At 38.6% G+C, this 21,149-nt stretch overlaps 2 protein-coding genes across 6 annotated transcripts in view; one reads left to right on the top strand and one right to left on the bottom strand.

The window, feature by feature from the left end:
* unc5ca (unc-5 netrin receptor Ca) overlaps positions 1–16,074 on the top strand; it is a 186,327-nt gene extending 170,253 nt beyond the window's left edge. For 2 of the 4 annotated variants that reach the window (XM_085179177.1, XM_085179178.1), the window contains 8 exons: positions 599–734; positions 1,299–1,386; positions 4,437–4,605; positions 7,071–7,304; positions 8,845–8,994; positions 9,234–9,398; positions 12,520–12,698; positions 14,887–16,074. In XM_085179177.1, the coding sequence (XP_085035303.1) occupies positions 599–734; positions 1,299–1,386; positions 4,437–4,605; positions 7,071–7,304; positions 8,845–8,994; positions 9,234–9,398; positions 12,520–12,698; positions 14,887–15,049 (1,284 nt within the window). In that variant the 3' untranslated portion in view covers positions 15,050–16,074. Of the gene's footprint in view, positions 1–598; positions 735–1,298; positions 1,387–4,436; positions 4,606–7,070; positions 7,305–8,844; positions 8,995–9,233; positions 9,399–12,519; positions 12,705–12,745; positions 14,273–14,886 lie in introns of those variants that run through there. The other 2 variants (XM_085179179.1, XM_085179181.1) reach the window with 2 other exon arrangements.
* Positions 16,075–16,136: 62 nt separating this feature from the next.
* Positions 16,137–21,149, bottom strand: part of bmpr1ba (bone morphogenetic protein receptor, type IBa) — a 71,623-nt gene continuing 66,610 nt past the window's right edge. For both annotated transcript variants that reach the window (XM_085179191.1, XM_085179192.1), the window contains exons 11-13: positions 20,973–21,148; positions 20,750–20,880; positions 16,137–20,664 (exon numbers count right to left, since the gene is read on the bottom strand). In XM_085179191.1, the coding sequence (XP_085035317.1) occupies positions 20,539–20,664; positions 20,750–20,880; positions 20,973–21,148 (433 nt within the window). In that variant the 3' untranslated portion in view covers positions 16,137–20,538. The remainder of the gene's footprint in view (positions 20,665–20,749; positions 20,881–20,972; position 21,149) is intronic.

Raw genomic sequence — 21,149 nt, 5'->3', positions numbered from 1 at the left:
GTTTTTGCTTTAGGCTACATATTTAATGTGATCCGACGCGAGGTCTTTCAGAGGAATTCAATCCTTTAAACTGCATTGCATTCTTTTTCTCCTTGTGCATTTTTGAACCTCATTCACCCATATCGCTTTAAGCTTTTGCATATTGCTTTTATGCATAACGGTGGACAATGCCTGCCCACATAAAAGGTCTATTAAAAAAAGATACTTATTACATGGTTACTCTAACATTGTTTGCAGAAAGAGTCACGCATCTATTCAAGTTCTTCTTGTTTAAAAGACGTGTAACAGAGCTTTCAAAAAGTAGTGTGTGTGTACAGTGTGCATCTATTCCTGTGCTGCTGTGGGTTTTCTCTGGGAGCTTTGGTTTCCATCTACAGGCCTAGGACATGCATGTTAGCTTGAGCTCTTGGGTATGAGATAAACAAAACACTTAAAGTGCACAGGATAAAGCACTGTAAATGTTGCTGGTACTATTGCTTTGAGTGGCTGGTAAGACTAGAAGATACTATATAAATGCCAGGCCAATTTGAATAGCATGTGTCATATACAATATTGTAATGTTTTGTTAATCACTGTTGTTGTTCTTTTATCACCATAGGTAACTCAGTCCCTGTTGGATAACAGTGACACCATGAACCTTCGCAATCAGAGCTTGGCCCGAACACGAGATCCTTCCTGTACTGCTCATGGATCCTTCAACAGCCAAGGAGGACACCTCATTGTACCCAACTCTGGTAAACTTCCCACAAGTGTTTAACAGCAAAAATGGTTCCTGTGCAGTGACAAGACAGCAAACAGGGAGAGTTGTAGGGTTGGTTTTTTTTGCTGATTAGCAACAGTAATCAGTAACAGCAATTACAGTAAAGTTAAGAATATGTGGCAATGTTTGTTTTAGTGATTTATTCAGATATATTTCCTCTTCTGGCCTCTGACTACATTAGATATTTAAGTGTGTAAGTACATTTGTTGATACTGTTGCAGTCAGATTCATATGATTTAGTGATGAACCAAGATTTTAAGGGAAAAAAAAGAATGAAGGAAAGCAGCAGCTGTATTAAGGTGAAAAATGTGTTGTGTGACCTGTTGATGAAAAGCAGCTTTTATTGGCTGTGAAATATTGCATTGTAATGGAGTATTTAAGACAAGGTTTTACATGGGTTGCCTTTAAAAAGATTATCATTATGATTCATTACTTAATAAAGTGATGATGGGTTTCACATTCAGCAATTCAGTTGTGCATGGTGAAATTGATGTGATGAAACTCATTCATTCTGCTTCCTCTGTCCTTCCTCCTGCAGGAGTCAGTTTGTTGGTTCCAGCGGGTGCTGTTCCTCAGGGCAGGGTGTATGAAATGTATGTGACTGTGCACAGGAAGGATAGCTTGAGGTAAGTTTTGTCTCTCTTTCCCCATTTTCTTTTATTTTCTGTGGCTGTTTCCTTTCAATTGTTCCCTGCTGTCCTTATTTTTCTCTTCATCTCTGCATCTCCCTCTGTGTCCTTTTTTTGTTGGTTTGTTTGTTTGTTTTCTTTGTCTGTACTTCTCTGCCTCTGCCCAGATCAGTGGCTTCTTGTAGCTGTTTGTATGGCGGTGTGAGGAAGCTTTCATAGTGTGACACAGACTTACAATCTATAAGAAAGGGATATATTATAGTGTATTCACATATACCTTTTTTGTGATTCATTCAGCAGAGGTCAGTTGGTGGCACAATGCATATTATAATACCAGAATTAGAGTTAAGTTAAGCAGCTTAAAATGGAATATTTGACACATTAATTACTACCGACTTAACATCCTAATCTGTACACTAATCCATTAAATTTACATTGTTAATCAGGCTTTGATTCAGGACTATATTTAAATGTAAGGCTCTTAAGATTCATTACTTTGAAATATGCCAAACTACAGCAGACCGTTGTGCGACCAACTGATTGGTTTTAACTTCATGCTACATTATAAAGCCAAAGAACAGAGCTTTTGAAACCATATGTAGAGAGATCACTGCAATGACTATAACTAACAGATTAGTGGTTATTTTTGAGAATGCTTTAATCTTGTTACATGTTCTATAAACACCCCCCCCCCCCCCCCCCCCCAAAAAAAAAAAAAAAAAAAAGTACATACATCATGTAGGTCGCTCTCTCTTTGTTAAAGTGACAAGCACACTGATTTTGATTCGGTTAAAAATTGATGTTCACTTTGCAATCAATACAGAGCAAAATCCATTCATATTTACTTGAAGGGGTTTTCAAAATGGGAATCTTAAAACCTGGATAAATACAACCAAGAGGGTCCAAATGACTATGGACAATGGAAAGACACAGTTTGAGTCATGTATGTTTTACAGTCTCTTCAATCAGCAGCAGTCAATAAGAATTAGGCCCTGTGCAACATGCTGCAGTATTTCTAAGAGTCGAACATGTTTTCAGCCCTCTGTGTTTACACAGAACATCACATAGCTACTTTTACTTACCTCAGCAACCCTTGCCTAAGGTGTCAGATTAACAACAAACAAAAGTCAAAGCATCTCTTGTTGTATTTGCAAGATAAAGGATACAGAACATCATAAATCAATAAAGCTGTAATTCATTAAGGGGTGACCTCAGCATTAGGTAGTTAAAAGGGTGCTATAGTTTCACTCCCACTGTTTTTATCTTTGTTTTTTCTACCCATGTGAACCCTTTATGAGTCAATAATGAACCCCAGCAGCTGAATCGATAACACTGCTAAGGATTAGCTCTCCCTTGACACAAGGTGGGCTGAAAAAAAAACAAACAACAGAAGAAAAACATTGTTAATATTTAGATCTATCTGTATGGCCTCATTCACAGTCAATATATGGCTTCGGGAAGATGAGGGATAATGGATCGTACTGGCATTTGACTTGTATATTTTTTGTGTTTACTGCGAGTGTTGTTTAAGTATCTGGTTTCAATTTTCAGTTTACAAATGAGACTGCTATGTATGATCTTGTGGATGTTGAAGTTTTCTGCTGCAGTACTGAGGCATACATTAGTTAGTGAGTGCTTGAGGTTCCAACATTTAGATGTATAAAAAGCACAAGAGTGTATGATTAGTAGCCTTTTATTTTCTGCCCCGTGAGCTGCAAGCTATTGAATCCAACTGAGGCTGACTACACAAATGATTCTCCAATAGAGTTTGTTTTTGCTCTGTTTTTCTTCTGTTCTCTAAGTTTTCTCATCTATGTTAATAGAAGGTCATCTTTCCCCTCACACGTAAATGTCCAGCTTTGTACTAGTGCATCTCAAAATATTAGAATATTGTGGGAAACTTGTTTTTTTTCTTTTTTCCTAATTCAACTGAAAAGGTAAACAGCCGTTTTTAATGATAATGATGGCTTATAGCATGAAAATCAGAAACCTGGTATCTAATATTATTAGATTATTTTCTATGATCAATCAAAAAAGGATTTACAATACACACATGTCCAATTCTGAAAAGTATTTTAATTTAGTCTACACTGCTTTAACACAAATTACTGCGTTACTGCTTGTGGCATGTAGGCAGTCAGTTTGTGGCCCTGCTGAAGTGTCATTGAGGGTGCTTTGATAGTAACCTTTGACTTATCTGTGTTTTTTATTTAAGTGCATTGTCATAATTTTGACAATACTCCATAGATTATCTAGGGAGTTTAGGTCAGGTGCGTCGGCTGGCCAATCAAGCACTGTAATAATACGGTCAGTTGGTAGTACTTTTGACAGTGTGTGCAGGTGCCAAGTCATGCTGCAAAAGGAAATCAGCTAAGCTTGTCAGCAGATGGCAGCATGAAGTGCTCTAAAACCTCTGAGTAGATGCCTTAGTCCTCTCCTTGTGAAGCTCTCCCAAGTTCTTGAATTGACTTTTCTTGACAATCCTCTCAAGACTACGGTGATCCCTGTTGCTTGTGCACCTTTTCCTTCCAGTCAACTTTCCATTAATACACTTCGATGCAGCGCTCTGCAAACAGACAGCCTTTTCAGCAGTGACCCTCCTTTGGACAGTGTCGATAATCACCTTCGGGAGAATTGTCAAGTCAGCAAGCTTCCCCAGAATTATGGTTGTGAGTACACAGTTAGACAGAGAGATGCACGGTGTTTAAACTGACTGAATAGTAATTTACTCAAAATTACATAATCCAAAAATTTGAGATACTAGTTTTCTGATTTTTGTGAGCAAAAAGAGGCTTAAAATATTTCCCTTTATCCACAATGAATATGGACTATTTAAGGGTATCAATATATTAAGATTAGAATAGAATTAGAATATATGAAGATTGTTTAGTTGTCCAAAATATTAACAAGGTAAAAACAAAACACAGACCTGAAGGGAACCAATTTAGCTTTGCGCGATTGAAGCTCGCAGTAGCTGGTATCCGACAGCGCAGCCCTCCTGTTGCTCTTTTCTGTCGTGTCACCTCAGTGTTATCTGTGTTTCACAGACCCCCAGTAGAGGACATCCAGACCGTTCTTAGCCCAGTGGTGAGCTGTGGACCTCCAGGAGCCCTGCTGACCAGACCAGTGATTCTCACCATCCACCACTGCGCTGACAATGTCCAGGAAGACTGGCTCATACAGCTGAAGAATCAGCTGGCCATGGGAGAATGGGAGGTGAGCGTTCAGCTTTGTGTCCTTTTTGTTTGTGTGCACTATTTATGTTCCACTGTTTTTTAGAGAGTTGCAACATACAGCTTTTGAAAAGAAAAGCTGTCGCTGTGTTGCCAGCTAATGAGAAATTGAAATTTCCGACGGATGTGAATACACAGAGATGCACAGTAAAATTTTCTAAATGTGAAAAAGTCTGCAAATAATTGTTTACACAAAGTAATGGCAAACTTGCCCACAGCCATAACCAAGTAAGTGATATGCAGTCATTTGCACGGTACACACACAGCATATAGAGGAATAACCTGAATTACACATACACTCTGTATATTCAGTGAGCGAGAAGGAGGAAAAGATGGAGAGAAGGAGAGAAAATTTGGTAAACAGAAACTGCCTACAGGCTAGTAGACAAGCAGGGGGTTGAAGACTCCTATCAGAAGCAATTTGTTATGCTTCTGCCATCCTCCTCTTCTCTCATCTTTCTTCTTATGCTTCTATCTCTCCTTTTTTTCTATCCTTCTCTTCCTCCTTCCTCCCGTGTCTCTCAGCATGAAGTCTCTACCTCAGCAATCTACTGCGTGTGTCTGTGTGTGTGCGCATGTGTGCATCCTTGTGTGTGGGTGTGGGTGATAAGACTGTCTTGCAGCATCACTGTGTCTACAAGGCGCCCGTATGCTGTCTTCTGTTGCTTATCACAGCTCAACACAATGTCTTTGCACAATTAGCCATGCATAAGACTGTGTGTGTGTGTGTGTGTGTGTGTGTGTGTGTGTGTGTGTGTGTGTGTGTGTGTAGGTGTGTAGGTGTGTGTGTGTGTGTGTGTGTGTGTGTGTGTGTGTGCGCGCGCGCGCACACACGTTTGTGCGTGTGAGAGTGAGAGAGATTCAGAGGAGAGGCTCGGTGCAGAGTGGTTAAAAAAAAAAACAAGAAAAATGAAAAGTGGAATTTCATCAGGAAGTCGATTTGTTTTTCTTTTATTGCAGTAGAACATCCATTTCCCATCACAAAGTTTTCCCCAAAAGAGTGAGAGGAAAGGTAATTGAATTCCCCTCATATCAGGGGGGAGCAGCCACAGTTGTGATTACCAGTAATAACAGATTCCTACCATACTGCTTCCTGACCTGTTTGTATTGATTCAGCTCATCTGTAGGAACACAACCCCGCATGAACTGTGATTCAATACTCAATATTTGTATCACACGTTAACGGAGTCACACAAGCAAACATGGATTTCTGCACAATTAATTGCGGATCCAGTGGTCACATAATAAGAACACAGATACCCTGTGCATCCTCCATTAACCAAGAGAAACGCATGGATTTACCATAACTCTGGTTGCGACAGGGAACTGTAGAAACGATATGAGCTACAGCCAGCAGATATCCCACAGCGGGATTGGACACACTTCACAGACAACCTCTTTAACCAAGTCTCATCATTCTCCCGAAGTACACACTGATGTACTTCTATAAGTATATACAGCAAATACACTTACAGTGTGCTAAAAAAGATTTATATTGTGTATTATATTCATGCGTATTGGAAAAACCTTCTTTTTTGTTGTTAAACTACAAGCAGTGCATCACATACTGTCTTTTTGCAAGTAACAACCCAACAATAACAACTGTGCTTTTTTTACCTTTTAAAAATCCTCTAGAGTTAAGAAAACCTCTTAACTCAATTTGCATAAAAACAAAAACGGCAAACAAACCTGTTTATAGGAGCGGAATGCATTTGAAATAAACCGCAACCTTGCTTACTTATGGGCTGTTTGCATTAGTGGAAAAGCTTCCAAATGCAGGTGCTGTCAGGTTATGTTAACAGACAGGATGTGGCTTAATGCCCGTAAATTCTCAAATAAAGCCTGTACTCAAATAACAGCCAGCTTTTAACAATAGTGGTCTGTATGACCAAACGAAGGACAGCCCTAAAAAAAAAAAGGTGGGAAAACAAGATTAACCAGACCACGGCTCACTTTGTAAATTCACTTTGCAAATAATCTACATTTTCATGGTCTCTTTAACAATACTCTGCTCTATATTGATCACATATATTGTTTTAAGCCAAACACTGTTGTTTTTTTGCTCAACGTGATCCTACTGTCACATTTATCTCAGGTTTAATGCTGATTAAATCCACCGTTTTGCTAAGAAAAATTTTAAAAAAAAAAGCTCTTCAGATGAGAAAGGAAATTAAGCCTATGAATGTCTGGAGCAGTTTTAATATGAAACAGATTGAGCAAATGTTAAGTTTAATTTGACAACAGCAACTATCGTGGATTTAATTTAAAAGGTGGCCTTACTTAAATGAAAGAACTCTTTGATTGAGACGAGTAAAGGCTCACATGGTATTTCAACAGTACTGTGTTAAAGAACCTCCAACATTGCATTCACAGTCACCTGTCATAGGCACAAAATGGTACTGTGTATAAAAAACATTTTCTCCTTTTTTTTGTATCTGGTTCCTGAAGGATGTGGTTGTAGTGGGAGAGGAAAACTTCACCACCCCCTGCTATGTGCAGATGGACTCAGAGGCATGCCACATTCTGACAGAGACACTGGGGACGTACTGCCTGGTGGGCCAGTCAATTGGCAAAGCAGCTGCCAAGAGGCTCAAGCTGGCTGTTTTTGGACCCGTTTCCTGCACAACTTTGGACTATCACATCAGGGTCTATTGTCTGGATGACACTCAAGATGCACTCAAGGTAAAGAATTGAAGCTAAATAAATCCCAAGCCAAGTAGTATTTTTTCCACTTGTGTTTTAATAGACATATTAGATAAATAGAGTACGTATTCACCCCCAGTGCCTTGAATAACACCGAAGGCATTTGATACTATCGGCTAAAAGTGTTGCTGCGTTTATTAGTGCTGTGAGAGATTTAGCTCTCTCTTGGACTACTCATACTAAAATGCTTTCATGATAATTTACATTTGAAAAGAAATGTATATATAAGCATTTGAACAGAAAGGGCTTCACAGAGTCATAAATAGAAGCTTCTGTGCACCTCTTGTCTTCTGGAAATGAGCTAAGAAGGAGTAAACAACACAGGGTCAAGCAATGTCAAAGCAGCAGTGCTGCTGAATTCAAACAAATTCAAAGCTCTGGAGGGACCATCTGATATGGGAGATTAACAGTGGTAATTTATGCATGCAATGTTAAGTCAAGTGTCAGTGGCACACAGCCATGCACACTCTTGCACAAACATAAAAAAAAACCCACTTAGTTTTACCAGTTCAAACAAGCAATTGTAGCTCTAATTGAGAGTTCAGGGGTGTGCTTTTCTTTTCCAATGATGAGGACTTTGTTTAGTATAATTGATAGGCCGGCTGGAGGAATTGATTATTTTGAAAAGGTTGTAGGAGGCATCAAAATTCAAACGGATAACTTATTATAAATGAGTGCTTCTGTGTTTATTTTCAAGAGCCAATTAATATGGCTCAGATATAATTCTGTAGTATTCTCTTGGTGTGAACTTACCCAACAATACATACAGATGTCTTTTTTATTAGGGTCAGTAAAAATCCCCACAAAATAAAAAATAACTTTGGTACTTTCGTAGTGTTTTCTTCCCTGACAGTGTCATTTTTTATATTGAAATCAAACACAGTGCGTTGCAACAAACAATCCACAATAAGTACTTTGCTTCACCTTTAGATCTGGAGTGAGGTTGTCCTTTCTTATCCTTCATCCTTTGAAGCTAGACAGGCTTTATTGCTGAATTTAAAACTAGATGCAACAACCATCATAAAAGACGAAAATGTAATCATTTGTAATAGAATAGGTTTATTCTTTTAGTGTATTAAAGCCCAGAGTGTAAGCAATATGATACATTGAAGTCATCTTTTAATGCCAATAGAAGTAATTTCATTTTACCATATTGCATTAAAGATATGCTTCATTTCCTCATATCTCCAAACAGCAGTACATTGACTGGTGGGGCATTATTAATCAAGGGTTTTATTGAGCCTCTTAATGTGTCTTTCCAGTTCAGTGCATTTAGCAAAGCAAAGCTTTGCTTAAAATCAGGACATACAAGCATGGAGATGCGTGATGATATCTCATTAAATCTTTAATGCATTTTAGATGTTTTATGGCACCTTATGTGCAGTAATTTTGCAAATTAAATCAAAGGTCTTATACATTCTCTAATGTATGAAAAATGGTCCAGTGAGTGAGATGAAGCAGAGGGAAACCTGGAGAGTAAATATAAAGTTGTTATTTCTTTATGTGGGGTTTTGTGTAGGAGGTTCTTCAGATGGAGACCCAGATGGGAGGAAAGCTTCTGGATGAGCCAAAGACGCTGAACTTTAAGGACAGCACACATAATCTGAGGCTGTCCATCCACGACGTGCCAAGCACACATTGGAAGAGCAAACTCATTGCAAAATATCAGGTAAGAGGGATACACATGTAGATGCACTTTGAAATGTAACAATTCTATACAGGCACCAAAATCATTTATAACCTCAAATGGTCACAAAATTTACAAATGTGGAGAAAAGTCCACATTTTAGATGCTAAAGTTATGTTTTTATTGTTAAATTCTGGAAAACAGTAGTACTAGTGCCTTTACCTGGAAAAATGACTTTTGCAAAAACGTGTAATTATTTTCTACGTTTGTGCATGCTGTAGGAGATCCCGTTCTACCAGGTTTGGAGTGGCAGTCAGAGAACTCTTCACTGTACCTTCACCCTGGAGAGATTAAGTCCAGCCACCACAGAAATCAGCTGCAAACTGTGTGTACGGCAGGTAGAAGGAGAAGGACAGATCTTTCAGCTCAGCAACACATTGGAGGAGGTAAGCTTGTAGAAATTTACATATATATTGGGGGCGACTGTGTGCTGTCCACTAATCAGAATGTTGTTGGTTCGATCCCCATTTCCTACAATCTGCATGCCGCAGGGTAGGGTACCTGGGCAAGATACTAAACCCTAAAATTGCCCCGGATGTATCATGGGTTTACGTCGTTGTGTGTCTGTGTGTGCATCGCTTGAAGAAAGTGCTTCATTTAATTTAACATTTACATACATCAAAAGCGCTATAACACAGTTTATACTGCTTGCATTTGCAAGATAGCTGCAGACAGCAACATTAACTCCCACTGGCCAGGGATGGAATAAACTAATACATGCTGAAACATGCTGAATGAGTAATACAGAGAGAGAGAGAGCGACATTTCTTTCTACATCCTTGCTTCCTAACTTCTACATTCTTGTACAAAAGGTCCTAAAGTCACTAAGTTTTTTCACTGTCTGTCAGACAGTCAGGGTTTCTGCTATGGTTCTGTGACTCTGTTCAATCATTCATACTAGGGTTAGAGGTCACACAACACAAGTTGAATAACTCCTCTTTGATTTTGCTAGGCCATTTTACCATGAAGTCACTGAATGTGTGCGTGTCTGTGTGTGAATGGCTTTGGTCGGAGGTCAGTCCATTCTTTTTAAATGTAACGGCTTCAAATTCTCCCATGGTGGTCAGGGTAATAGCACTGTACTTTAGAATGTTTTTTTCTCTTTTTTTGTAGGTAAGGTAAAGTGGCTTAGAAGAATGGATGTTTCTCTTATTTTTCTTTTACTATTTGCTAAAGTACTTATAATAGCGGAAAGAGTTCCACATGTTCAGTGTTCCTCAGCAGTACTTGCTGAGCACAACATTGTAAAGGAGTGTAACCCAGAAAAAACATTTCTTTGAGGTTAATGAAAATGACACCATAGTGTAAAGAATATTTAAACATCAGATGATGAAAGAATAGTCATATTTCTCCATTTATAAAGGCAATACTGCCTAGATTCGCAGAAGCAGCCACACATCTATCAACCACCCTTGCATCACTTTTAAATCATCCAGTCCATACTATACCCAGCTGATAGCAGACTTCTAGGGCAATACTGAAATGAATATTTGACAGTTTCTTTTTTAAAAATCATTAAAAATATATAATTATAATCAACTTTGTGATCTAATTTGAAAAGTCTAAAAGTCACAGTTTCTGTTTGGCAGTTCTGTGCTTTAGTTTTGCAAGAAAACGCAGATACTGATGTTTTTGATATCGTTAGGTCTGCAAGTATTTGGACAATGACACCATTTATGTATATTTGCACAGTGGATTTGATTTTGTGGCAACTGTGTGCTATTGCAATGGATTTAAAATTTTAAGTTGCGGTCCATTTGAAATAAGCCATTACATAACTGCTTTGATCTAACCTGGGTCACATTTGACAGCTGGAGCTAAACATCTAAGTGCTTTAACTCCATGTCTGTTTGTGTGTGCTGCACATTAAGCAAAATGTTGTAGATCCTCAACAATGTTAAACAATGAAAAGCAAAGCAGATTTAAAGCATTATTTCAACAGAGATGTCCCGTTGCATCAGTCATTCAGTCTCCAGCAGCAGAGAGCTTTCTGCCATAAATTGAGGCTAAGTAGATGCAGTAAATAGTAATCATTCACATCAACAGTGGCTGTTGTTGTTTCCCTCTGCCAAGCAACATTCATTAGGCTGCTGCCTCCTTTCAACCCAGGAGTGGCAGATTAATGGGATGAAGGTTTAGAAAAGAGACAGGGATTGACATTGAGAGGAGAGAGTGCTCGGGAGCAGATTTTTGTGTTTGTTACACTCTTGTATTACTTAGAAGACACCAAATGTAATTGGTCACACCAAAGGCAAGCAGCAAATAGAGACAGCCAGGCAGAGATGTGGGTGAACTAGAAATATGATGGTTCTTACATAAATGCACATTTTCGTCATAGAACCATCCCCATCCTGTGTCACTATTGCAAAAGATGTACTGTATGAGTCTGGGGATACGACAACATTTCTCTTAATGAATAACTGCATTTAAAAGCTGAAGCACTTTTGTGCAAAAGTCTTGAGCCACCATTTCTTTCTGTTTGCTTCCAAGGAGGCAGAGCAACATCTCCAGGCTTTATTCAAGCCCAAACAGGCATCAGGGGAAGAAGCAGTGTTGTGACTAGACACAACAGACAAATTAGCAGAAAACAATTTTGAATTGTATCTTTAGGCACTTTGTCACTATCAGCCTGTCACAAAAACTCATTTCCCTCATTTCATTTGTTTAAACTCTAAAAAATGCCAACCAGTTTAACAGGCAGAAAATGGTATTTATGCACCAATAAGGTGATTCGCAAAAAAAACTATTACCTGAAAATTTGGCGTGACTCGATGATGTACAGTTTGTCCTCAAAAAAACTGAGGAAAGTAAAGAACAAAAGAAGTGGTAGGCCATAAAAACAACAACAAATAGGACACACAGGACCTGAGAGATGCATCTGTCTTCCCAGTTGATTCACCTGCTGTTCACTGAAACAGTCTCACCATGGGTGTTATGTAGTGGTGAAAGCAAATTTTAAATCTTTGCTTCAGATCATCATCAGCATGTGCAACTAGTGCTACAACTAGCGATGTCAGGGATCTTATCAAAACTGAAAACAGAAGAGTACCATCAGACATTGATTGACCCTCTATGCAGTATCAAGTGGAAAGCATCTGATTGGCTTCATTTTTCAGCATGAGATTGATCCCAAATGCCCTGCCAATACACAGAAAGCATACCTGGATAGAGAAACACACAGTGGAACTCTGTCACTTATGGACTGGCCTCTTCAGAGCTCGGACCTCAACATTATTGAAGCAGCATGGCTAAAACATCTTGACTGGAACAAAAGACAGCCAACATCCAAAGAAGAGCTTTGAATCTTCTTCAGAATGCCAGGAAAACTATTCTTGAAGACTACTTAAAGAAATTACAAGAAAGCTTGCATAAGAGACTTCAAAATCTGTTGAAGAATAAAGGTGGCCATACCAAATATTGACTTTCAAGCTTGCTGGAATTACACAAAAAAAGAGAGAGAGGGAGCCTTTAAAATAACAACTGACCAGTTTCTTTCTGTCTTTTCAGGAGGTCCACTGTATAGACACATCCCTGATGGACCCTGCCAGTAACATTACAACTTTGGTGGGGCCCAACGCCTTTCGGATTCCTTTATCCATCAGACAGAAGTTGTGTGGAAGCCTGGATGCACCACAGACCAGAGGCAATGACTGGAGGATGCTGGCCCACAAACTCAACCTTGACAGGTGACACTTGGCATTTGTTTTATGGATGCTTCTCTTAGTTGTTTTACTTGATTTGAGTCCTCATTCGGGCTTAATAATAGCCTGTTTCATCTCTTCACCAGAAGAAAATCACAGAGAATCACTTGTTGCACTTCAGTAGAAATTAACTGATCAAGTCCTTGAACACCTTTCAGTATTTTGAAACTGCATCTCTTCAGAATCTCTCTTGGGCAAAGCAGCACTGCTGGACTCCTGATTAGTAAATTAAAAGGACATTTCCTCTTTGGATTTAACTCACAGGTAACATCCGCAGACACTCTGTGTGCAGATGTGTGTTCTAATGATTTAGACTGGAGGTTCGTTTACCAGCAGCTACCGAAGCATAGCCAGATATTGAGAGGATAATTGGGCACAAGTGCACATCATTGTCCCAGCAGGCAGCCAGCTCATGAAGCAGTGTGTTGATGTGGGCACCAAATATTCCTCATCAGTGGGCGAAAAAGCTGGCCAAATTGTTGTTTACTTCCACATTTCCACTTAAAAAGGTACTCTTCAAAAGGACCACAATGAAAAGGTCTAACAAAGGAGTATCATCTTCTCTCCCTTCTGCTCTAGTGGCTGCTACGTCATTTCCATTTTACGTCTTAGTGTTACTCACGATCTGCGGTCACAGTCATTATTCCTTATATAACCTTTTCATGTATATATAAATGATGAGACCTCACATGTACCCACTCTGGCACACGCAGAAACACTCAGAAAGTTTAGGAGTTTTGATCCAATGCAGTGAAATGGCTTTTAAACAAATGCTGGAAACTCACACAAAAAAGAAAAGGCCAATCTTAGCTGTCGAGTTCATTTAACAGCAGGATGCTCCTTATCGCATACTGCAGGCAGATGGAGTCTGACGCAGAACATGAAACAAAGGGAAACAAAGTTGGAGAGAAAGTAATAGGAATTTATTTATTAGACGTTTTGAACGAGAGAACTGTGAAAAATTAAGAAAGTCTATAAGAAGAGAAACCGATTAAAATGAGGAGGATGGGGATGAAGGGATGTTTGTGGTTGCATTTAAACAGCACCAAAGCTCGCCAGAGTATGGCAACAGTACAATCACAGGATTTACAGAAGAACAAAAAGCTTCGGTTTTACCCCGTGAAGCTCAATCTCTGGCTTTTGCACTTCAAAGAAGAAATTGAGATTTTTGTCACAGATGTCTCAGACTTTTCCTCTGCAGCCACTGTGTACTTTGACTCGCCACGGTTTAATTCTAATGCAATAACATTTTCTTCCCCCACATTTGTCTAAAATATTTTGAAGTGAACATAGGTAATAAAAATGTCCAAAAAAAAGGGAAATTAAACTGTCAAATTTCATTTATGCTTCCTTACACCACAGCTGATAGCAAATGGTATAGAGGACCTGATAAAGTGTATTTCTTTATAGTAAGTTCTTCTGTCTGTGCTGCTTTATTGTGCGATAGTCTCAAGTCTTGAAGAGGGAAATAATTCATCACCTTGTTAAATAGAAGTTTCAGAATGTTTTATATTATATGTTATGCACTTAGAATTTCACATTACAAAGCTTTTTTTTTTTTTCATCACACATCCCACATGGGCTGATAAAATAATCAGCATCAATCATTACATATTATGCATGCTGTATAAGCTGTCCTGCTTTTGGCTAAAATGTACTGTCTCATGAATATTGATGGGTTGATTGGTCATTGCAGACTAGGTCAAGTGTAATGTTTCTGTTTTACAATGTGAATCATGGAAAATGGCTCAGCTAAAGAAAAATGGTCGTTCCATATTTTTTATTTTTTTATTTTTTTACCTCTGTCTAAATATCAAAATTCATAATGACATTAACATCACTGTAGATAACATAGGCTTGTTTTACTTTCTCCACATCTCATGTGTGCTTTCTCAATGAGGAGGGTCATCTAAACTGTCTGTACTGAGTGTCCAGCAAGTGACACATCTTTTAAAGTTTTGGATGAAATCTGTCTTAGCGATTAGACAATGAAGCCATTCACGTCACACTGCTGAGTCATTCACTGCCCATGCTTTTCAGAGAGCAAATTTCAAATATTCCAATTTAATCTTTTAGAAATAATTTGGAATTGGAATTCATCTTTGTCTGTTGCATAATATTGACTTATCTATGCTTTGTCATTCACCCCCTCACTCCTTAATGTTCATTTCAGATACCTGAACTACTTTGCCACCAAGTCTAGTCCAACAGGCGTAATCCTGGATCTCTGGGAGGCCCAACATTTCCCTGATGGAGACCTAAATGAACTGGCCACTGTGCTGGAAGAAATGGGTCGCCACGACAGTAGCCTTGCCTCCATGACAGCGGAACATTGACGAAACACTGCAGTTACCATGACAATGGCAGAGCTCTGGAGATGATTACGCGTGAAGTGGCGATGGTTGATCCTGCAGCGAGGGCAACAAACCAATTAGCAACAGAAAAGTTGCCACTGTGGTGACTGAGCACCGATTAAATACCATGGTAATCATGCCGACATGGTAACAGATAGGAGAGGCACCTTAACTGCTGTGTGCTGGAACTATCTATGTATCTTTGTATGTGTATTTGCGAAATGTTGCAGTGTCGTATGTGACCGAAAGAGAGCTAACCCTACCTATCTATCAGGAACACAGAAAAACATACACACGCCTAAAAAAAAAGAAAAAGAAAAAAAAAGCTTGTCCATAGTAACACCGGTTGTTCTCTTGTTGTTACTTTAATATTGAACAAGGAGAAGCAAAGAACAAGAAGCAGCAGAGAGGTACTGACCTTGGAAACCTCCGTAGGAATGGAACAGAATCATAAGGGGAAAGAAGGTAAACTGATTACAGAAGAGTGGGAGAAGGTAGAGTGAGGAAACGGAGAGAGTGAGTTAGAGACTCTTAAGAAAGATGGGCGCAAACACAGAGCGAAGCTAAACTGATTACAAAAGAGAGGGAGGACATAAACATAAAATGATGGAAGCGATGGCAGGTGATCATCTGAACGGAAAACAGATAATGAGAGAGGGGGATAAAGAAGTGAGTCTTCTCTTGTGAGCCTCGGCTGTACGTGTTTGCCAGTACGGTTTGTCGTCTTTATATCGTTTCTTAGGGAACGCTCTAGGAATTCTGCTGTCCATATGTGTGGATCATTTCCTGATACAAGAATGAGTACAAAGTGACTGTCAATCAAGGGTCCTGACCAGAAACAAGCCCAAGACAACAACAACTGTCCCCTTTGGGTTATTATCATAAAGATGGTTCCAATTTGATGTTGATTAAGATTAATGCTTTTTTCAAAAATACCATCAGGTCAGAGAAAAATGAACACAAAAGCAATTTGATTTGCTTCCAATGCCTCTAATGTTCTTTTTTTTTTTTTTTAAATTCAAAAAGCCAGTCCAAAGATAATTATGCTGCTGAAGAATGCAAGAATAACTTCTTTTTTTTAAAAATAATCTTTTTTAGGGTAAGATTTCATGTATGATAATCATGCAATGATTATTAGGTAAAGCTCATCATCATGCACAGTACATTGCAGTAAAGCATCTAAGACTTATTTTGAAAGAATCATTGCTTTTTCACATTTTTAAAAAAATAAATAAATACATTTAAAAAACACAATCCAGACAGGAAAAACAGGAACGGCAAACTCAAAACTACAAGTGCATCTCAAACCACCGAGAGTCTCAACATAATCTGCACTAATGCTGCTTCTCTATCACCTAACAACCACCAGTTGACCACAACCTCAAACCCAGAAGTGTCGCTTTTAGACTGTTGGGGCTTCTTTCTGGACAGACGGACAAAGCAAAAAAAAAAATTAAAAAATGGGATGCAGGAATTATATGACAGTGAATTAAATGCAGCTCATCTACTACTAATATACCGATTTTAATCAATTATATTCCAGTTTCCTTCAGTTGTGTTATCTGCCATCAGGCCACATGTGGCATTTCATTTGTGATCCTCGCCATGACTTTGCTGGTCACTAGCACCATCCAGTGGCCTTTGATAAATAAGAGCATTTTAAGTGTTTTCATTTTTATTTTATTTTGATTGTGTAAATACATGCTTATCATTATGTTCATTCTAAAGACCTTTTATTACCACGTATTTTTGTTCATTGTTCATTATTATTTACATAAACTTTTTTTGCCAGCTTTATTGTGTTTATATGTGTGACACTTATGAGAGGAATCTGCATCAGTTACTTAGCAGCTAACATTCCAGTCATGGTGTATCTATGACAAAGTTACAATTTACAGGTAAAAATCATATAAAGGGAGATATGTAACATGAAGTGTAATACATTTGTGTTTGCAGAACAACTTGCATAATTACAATTGGCCCTGAGAGGGGAAAAATTCAAAAACTGGAGTTAGGTATTTCCGTTTTGAAATATGGAGAGACGCCATATGAAACTGAACATCAGGTATGTAGAGGAGACAAAAAGGGAGGCAGAGCTCAAGTTTAACACTGGTACAAAAGGTCAAGTATTTACCTTGGTCATCATATCTTATAGCTGCCAGCTCAGGAGCAAACCTTGAGATATTGATTTTTCACAAAGATTTTCCTTTCTTTGTACTGTTGTTCAAATATGTGCGACTTTAAGATTCAGACCTCTTGTATCAGTGTAAAACCAGCTGTAAAAGTACGCGTGGTTTGTTTGCGTAGCTCACAGCAGGAAAGGTGTACGGTTAACTGACAGAGTGGATGTTTTGTATGTTTTCAAATGTAATTGGTGATGTCATATGTGAGGAAGTAAAAGGGATGGGAAACCTTATGAGGATAAAAGCCTAAAATATTTTAGTCATCAGCTGAAACAAACATGAACCCAAAGGTCATGACAATGCCTCTTTTATACAATTTGATCATCGACGTCACTGACAACTTTAAAGGCTGAATTCAGTCATACAACATCTATTTTTTTGAACTACGACATTAGGAATTGTTTTTAAAAAAAATTAAAATTGCATAGCTTCACCTCAGATTTGAAGTGTACAGTTTACCAGAAGAATAGATTTTCTGTTTAAAAAAGCAAAAGCGAGACAAGGGAGGTTTTCATGAGGAGAGCACGTGTAGGCCTCCAGGAGATGATCCTTCATGATGTGAAAACGAAGAAAGTAGTATTAAGATATCTAAGTATGTAAAAAAAAAAAAAAATTTCTATTTCCAGTGTGTACAGTTGTGTACTGTCAGCTATATTTGGCAAATTTCTGAATATGAAAAAGCAGTACAGTTAATAGTTTGTATGTTTGATTTTTTTAATTTAAGTTTTTCTTTTGTTCCTTTTTTGTAAAAGCAGTGTCTACTATGCAAACTTGGCATTGGTTATCATGATAGAAGTCTTTATCTAGAGCTGTCCTTGTACGTGCACTCCTGGTTTTACTATCGGGAGTGATTTGATTTGATTAGTGTGGGATAGTGTTGGTCCATTTTAGCTCATTCTGGCACGCTTCATGAGTCTTGCTCAATCTTGCTGAATGCTTGCCTCTCTATCTCCTCTAATTGTTCTCTGTACAAAGTGTAAGAAAGAATTTTTAAGACAATTAATAAATTATATTTATAAGCAATGCTGAAAACCTGCTGCATTTGGTGGCTTATTTCAACTTCACAACTTTTACTTGCGTGTAATATCCCAACTTGGTCAGAAATCCGATTTGTAGCGCATGAAAAAAAGATATTTTTCATTTTCGATACTTATTTTTCTTATGATTTCTGTGAAATTCACATTTACATGCTCCAGACTCAATAATTTGTGGGATAAAGAAGCCTGAAGGGGAGGAAATTGAAACGGAAAATCCTTATGGTGTCACTATTTAACATGCTGTGTGCTCAGCAGCACCAGTGGGTTGTAATGAGGCATGCTGCTTTTTTTTTTTTTTTCCAACAAAGAAAATATGGAGCGTGTGTCTTAGCAGTAAGACGCAATGACTTGTTAGTATTCACCTCATTCAGCTACCACAAATTGAACATCAGCCATTTGGATGAGTGAAACACTTTATTGGGGGGGAATGTTCAACCGTTTACTGAATAAAAACACGACTTTCTCTCATGGACAACTACAGCAGATACAGATCAAATAAGGCACAACACCCAAGAGGAAAGAAAGGGCATTTACTGTATATCACAACAAATCTGCCACACCGAAACCTCCATCCATAAGAAAAACGCTGCCGTTTTGTTGACAAGAGCAAGATTGAAATTCAGTGACCTCTGAAGGAAATGGAAACTGAGGAATTATGAAAGCTAAAAAATAAAATAAAATAAGCCAGTCAGAGAAATCTCAACTGGCACTGACGTCGTGACAGCACACCACTGTGGATGACCCAACAAGGCCCCTAACTGTGATAACTTTTTACCTGGAGAAATATGACATCATGAAGTTTCCCAACAGTGGAATGTTTCTATGTGAGAGTTTGAGTTAATGGAGGAACTGACTTGATCAGTGCCAAAGTGCCATTTGTGTTCAACAGAACTGGTTTATTATACGGAAATAGTTTAACATTAATGTACATGTATCAGGGCAGCTTGCAAGTAGGAACTAAAAATTTCGTAGAGTCAACAAGTTAACATCTTGTGGTTTAATATTTTGGGTGAGGCTTGGGTGCTTTCTTGAACCAGCCAACTTCTTAGTGCACTCTTTCACTATAAGGGCATACTGCTAAACCCAGTGCTTTAAATACACTCCATCTTTTCGTTAAGGGAGCCACAGTCATTGGGAATTAGTGAATAATAACAATGAGCCGTGACGTGCCAACTTTTGGCACCCCTAAACTAACAAAAATCCACACATTTATAATGGATCACTAGATAATCAAGCAAAACTTCACCTTACAGTTTGTGTGAAGCAGTTCCACATTGTGTGATAGGCCTTCCTTCCTGTACTTGCTCTACAGTGGCTATGGGGGGCACTGCTCTGCTTGAACCATTCCACTGGTGAAACGCCGCCTCTTCCGAGGCAGGTTTTATTTTTAATACATGTCCCAAAGAAGCCTAAAGAAACACAGGTCATTAGAGCCCCAATCTAGATTTAATTATACATATTAACTTATTATTATTATTATTACGTTGTTGTTGTTTTTTACAAATTACCTTAAAGTTGTACATGGAAAACGTTTGGTATTCTCATTAGCTCACAAAACAAATTTACCTTTTCTTCAGTGTCTACAAATGGTATCACCATAATCGAAACTTGTACACCTTCAAAATATGTTTATTTCTGTCACAGTGTCACTTGTCATAACAAAGAGCAATTTAAAGCTATTTAAAAGTGACAAAAGTGTATTCAATCCAAGGAAGTGTTTAGAGAGGAGGTGTAATGCTGCAATAACAGATTGCCTTGACGCACATCCCTTCGGTTCTTTTAATCAGACCTTCATCTACGGGTAAGGTAGCTTTCACAGAAAGCAATCATATAGTCTTCCACTCTCTGGTCAGTAGCCTGTTTGTGTATCTCAGCATGTACAGTGCCAAGTCAAACTCAAGTCTCTTTCTCCAAGGCCTTTGGAGCATGTGAACAGGAACCTATATCTGGCTTTAGAGTCTTCACACTAGTCGGAAATGTAATTGTCTCATCTTCTTTGAAGGACAGAAGAGGACCATGCACAGTTAGTTCTGATTGTTTTTGAGGGGACTTTGCAGATTTCTGAGCATTTGAACTCAAAGTATGTCATCATGGGATCCCCCAAGTGATCTTCTGCTTCATGTTCCCCCTCCTTTTCCCCCAAAAAAACAAACAAACAAAAAAAAAAAACCCAGCTTGTACGGCCTGGAATAGAGCCAGTGTTAGTACCTGCCGTTTGTATGCGTGTAAACACACACCAGGCAGTGCTTTCTCACAGCTTGATATCCTGTGATTCTGACATTTTGGCAAGTGTCTTTTTGACCCGTAGGGCTGTGAGGCGGCAGGCTGGATTATGGGCCCAGCATTCTGTCATCAGCTTTCCCATCTGTCTCAAACACTGAGGAAACACAAACTTATGTTACAGAGATTGCCGATTTGTTCGTTTCTACAAGAATAATGTAGAATATTTTTCCATGTTTTACCTCATCGCTGGTCCATCGATTAGGAAAGGATGGTCGTAGCTTCTTGATGCAGACCACCTCTCTCATGTCTTCATATGAAGGGTCTGTTGGAACCAGCTCATGGTACGGTAACTGGTACTCTTCAAGGATTCCTACAAAAAAACACATTACAGAAGAGTCACGTTCTTCTCTGATGCCGTTTAGCTTTTAGAAGGTGTTACAACTATTTATTCACTCCATTTACCTCCTGAGATGCAGCGACGTGCAATCTCCCAGAGAATGAGCCCAAAACTGTACATGTCGGCCATGATGTAAGACTGAAAGTGACTTCTGTTCAAAGTCTCTTCCAGAACCTCTGGAGGCATGTAGCGCTTTGTACCGACTCTTGTATTGGGGGGAATATCAACTTCATTTGTGTCAC

This window comes from Neolamprologus multifasciatus, chromosome 12 (genome assembly GCF_963576455.1).
Source record: "Neolamprologus multifasciatus chromosome 12, fNeoMul1.2, whole genome shotgun sequence".
In the NCBI taxonomy this organism is placed as follows: domain Eukaryota; kingdom Metazoa; phylum Chordata; class Actinopteri; order Cichliformes; family Cichlidae; genus Neolamprologus; species Neolamprologus multifasciatus.
This window is presented reverse-complemented; position numbering and strand designations above follow the sequence as displayed.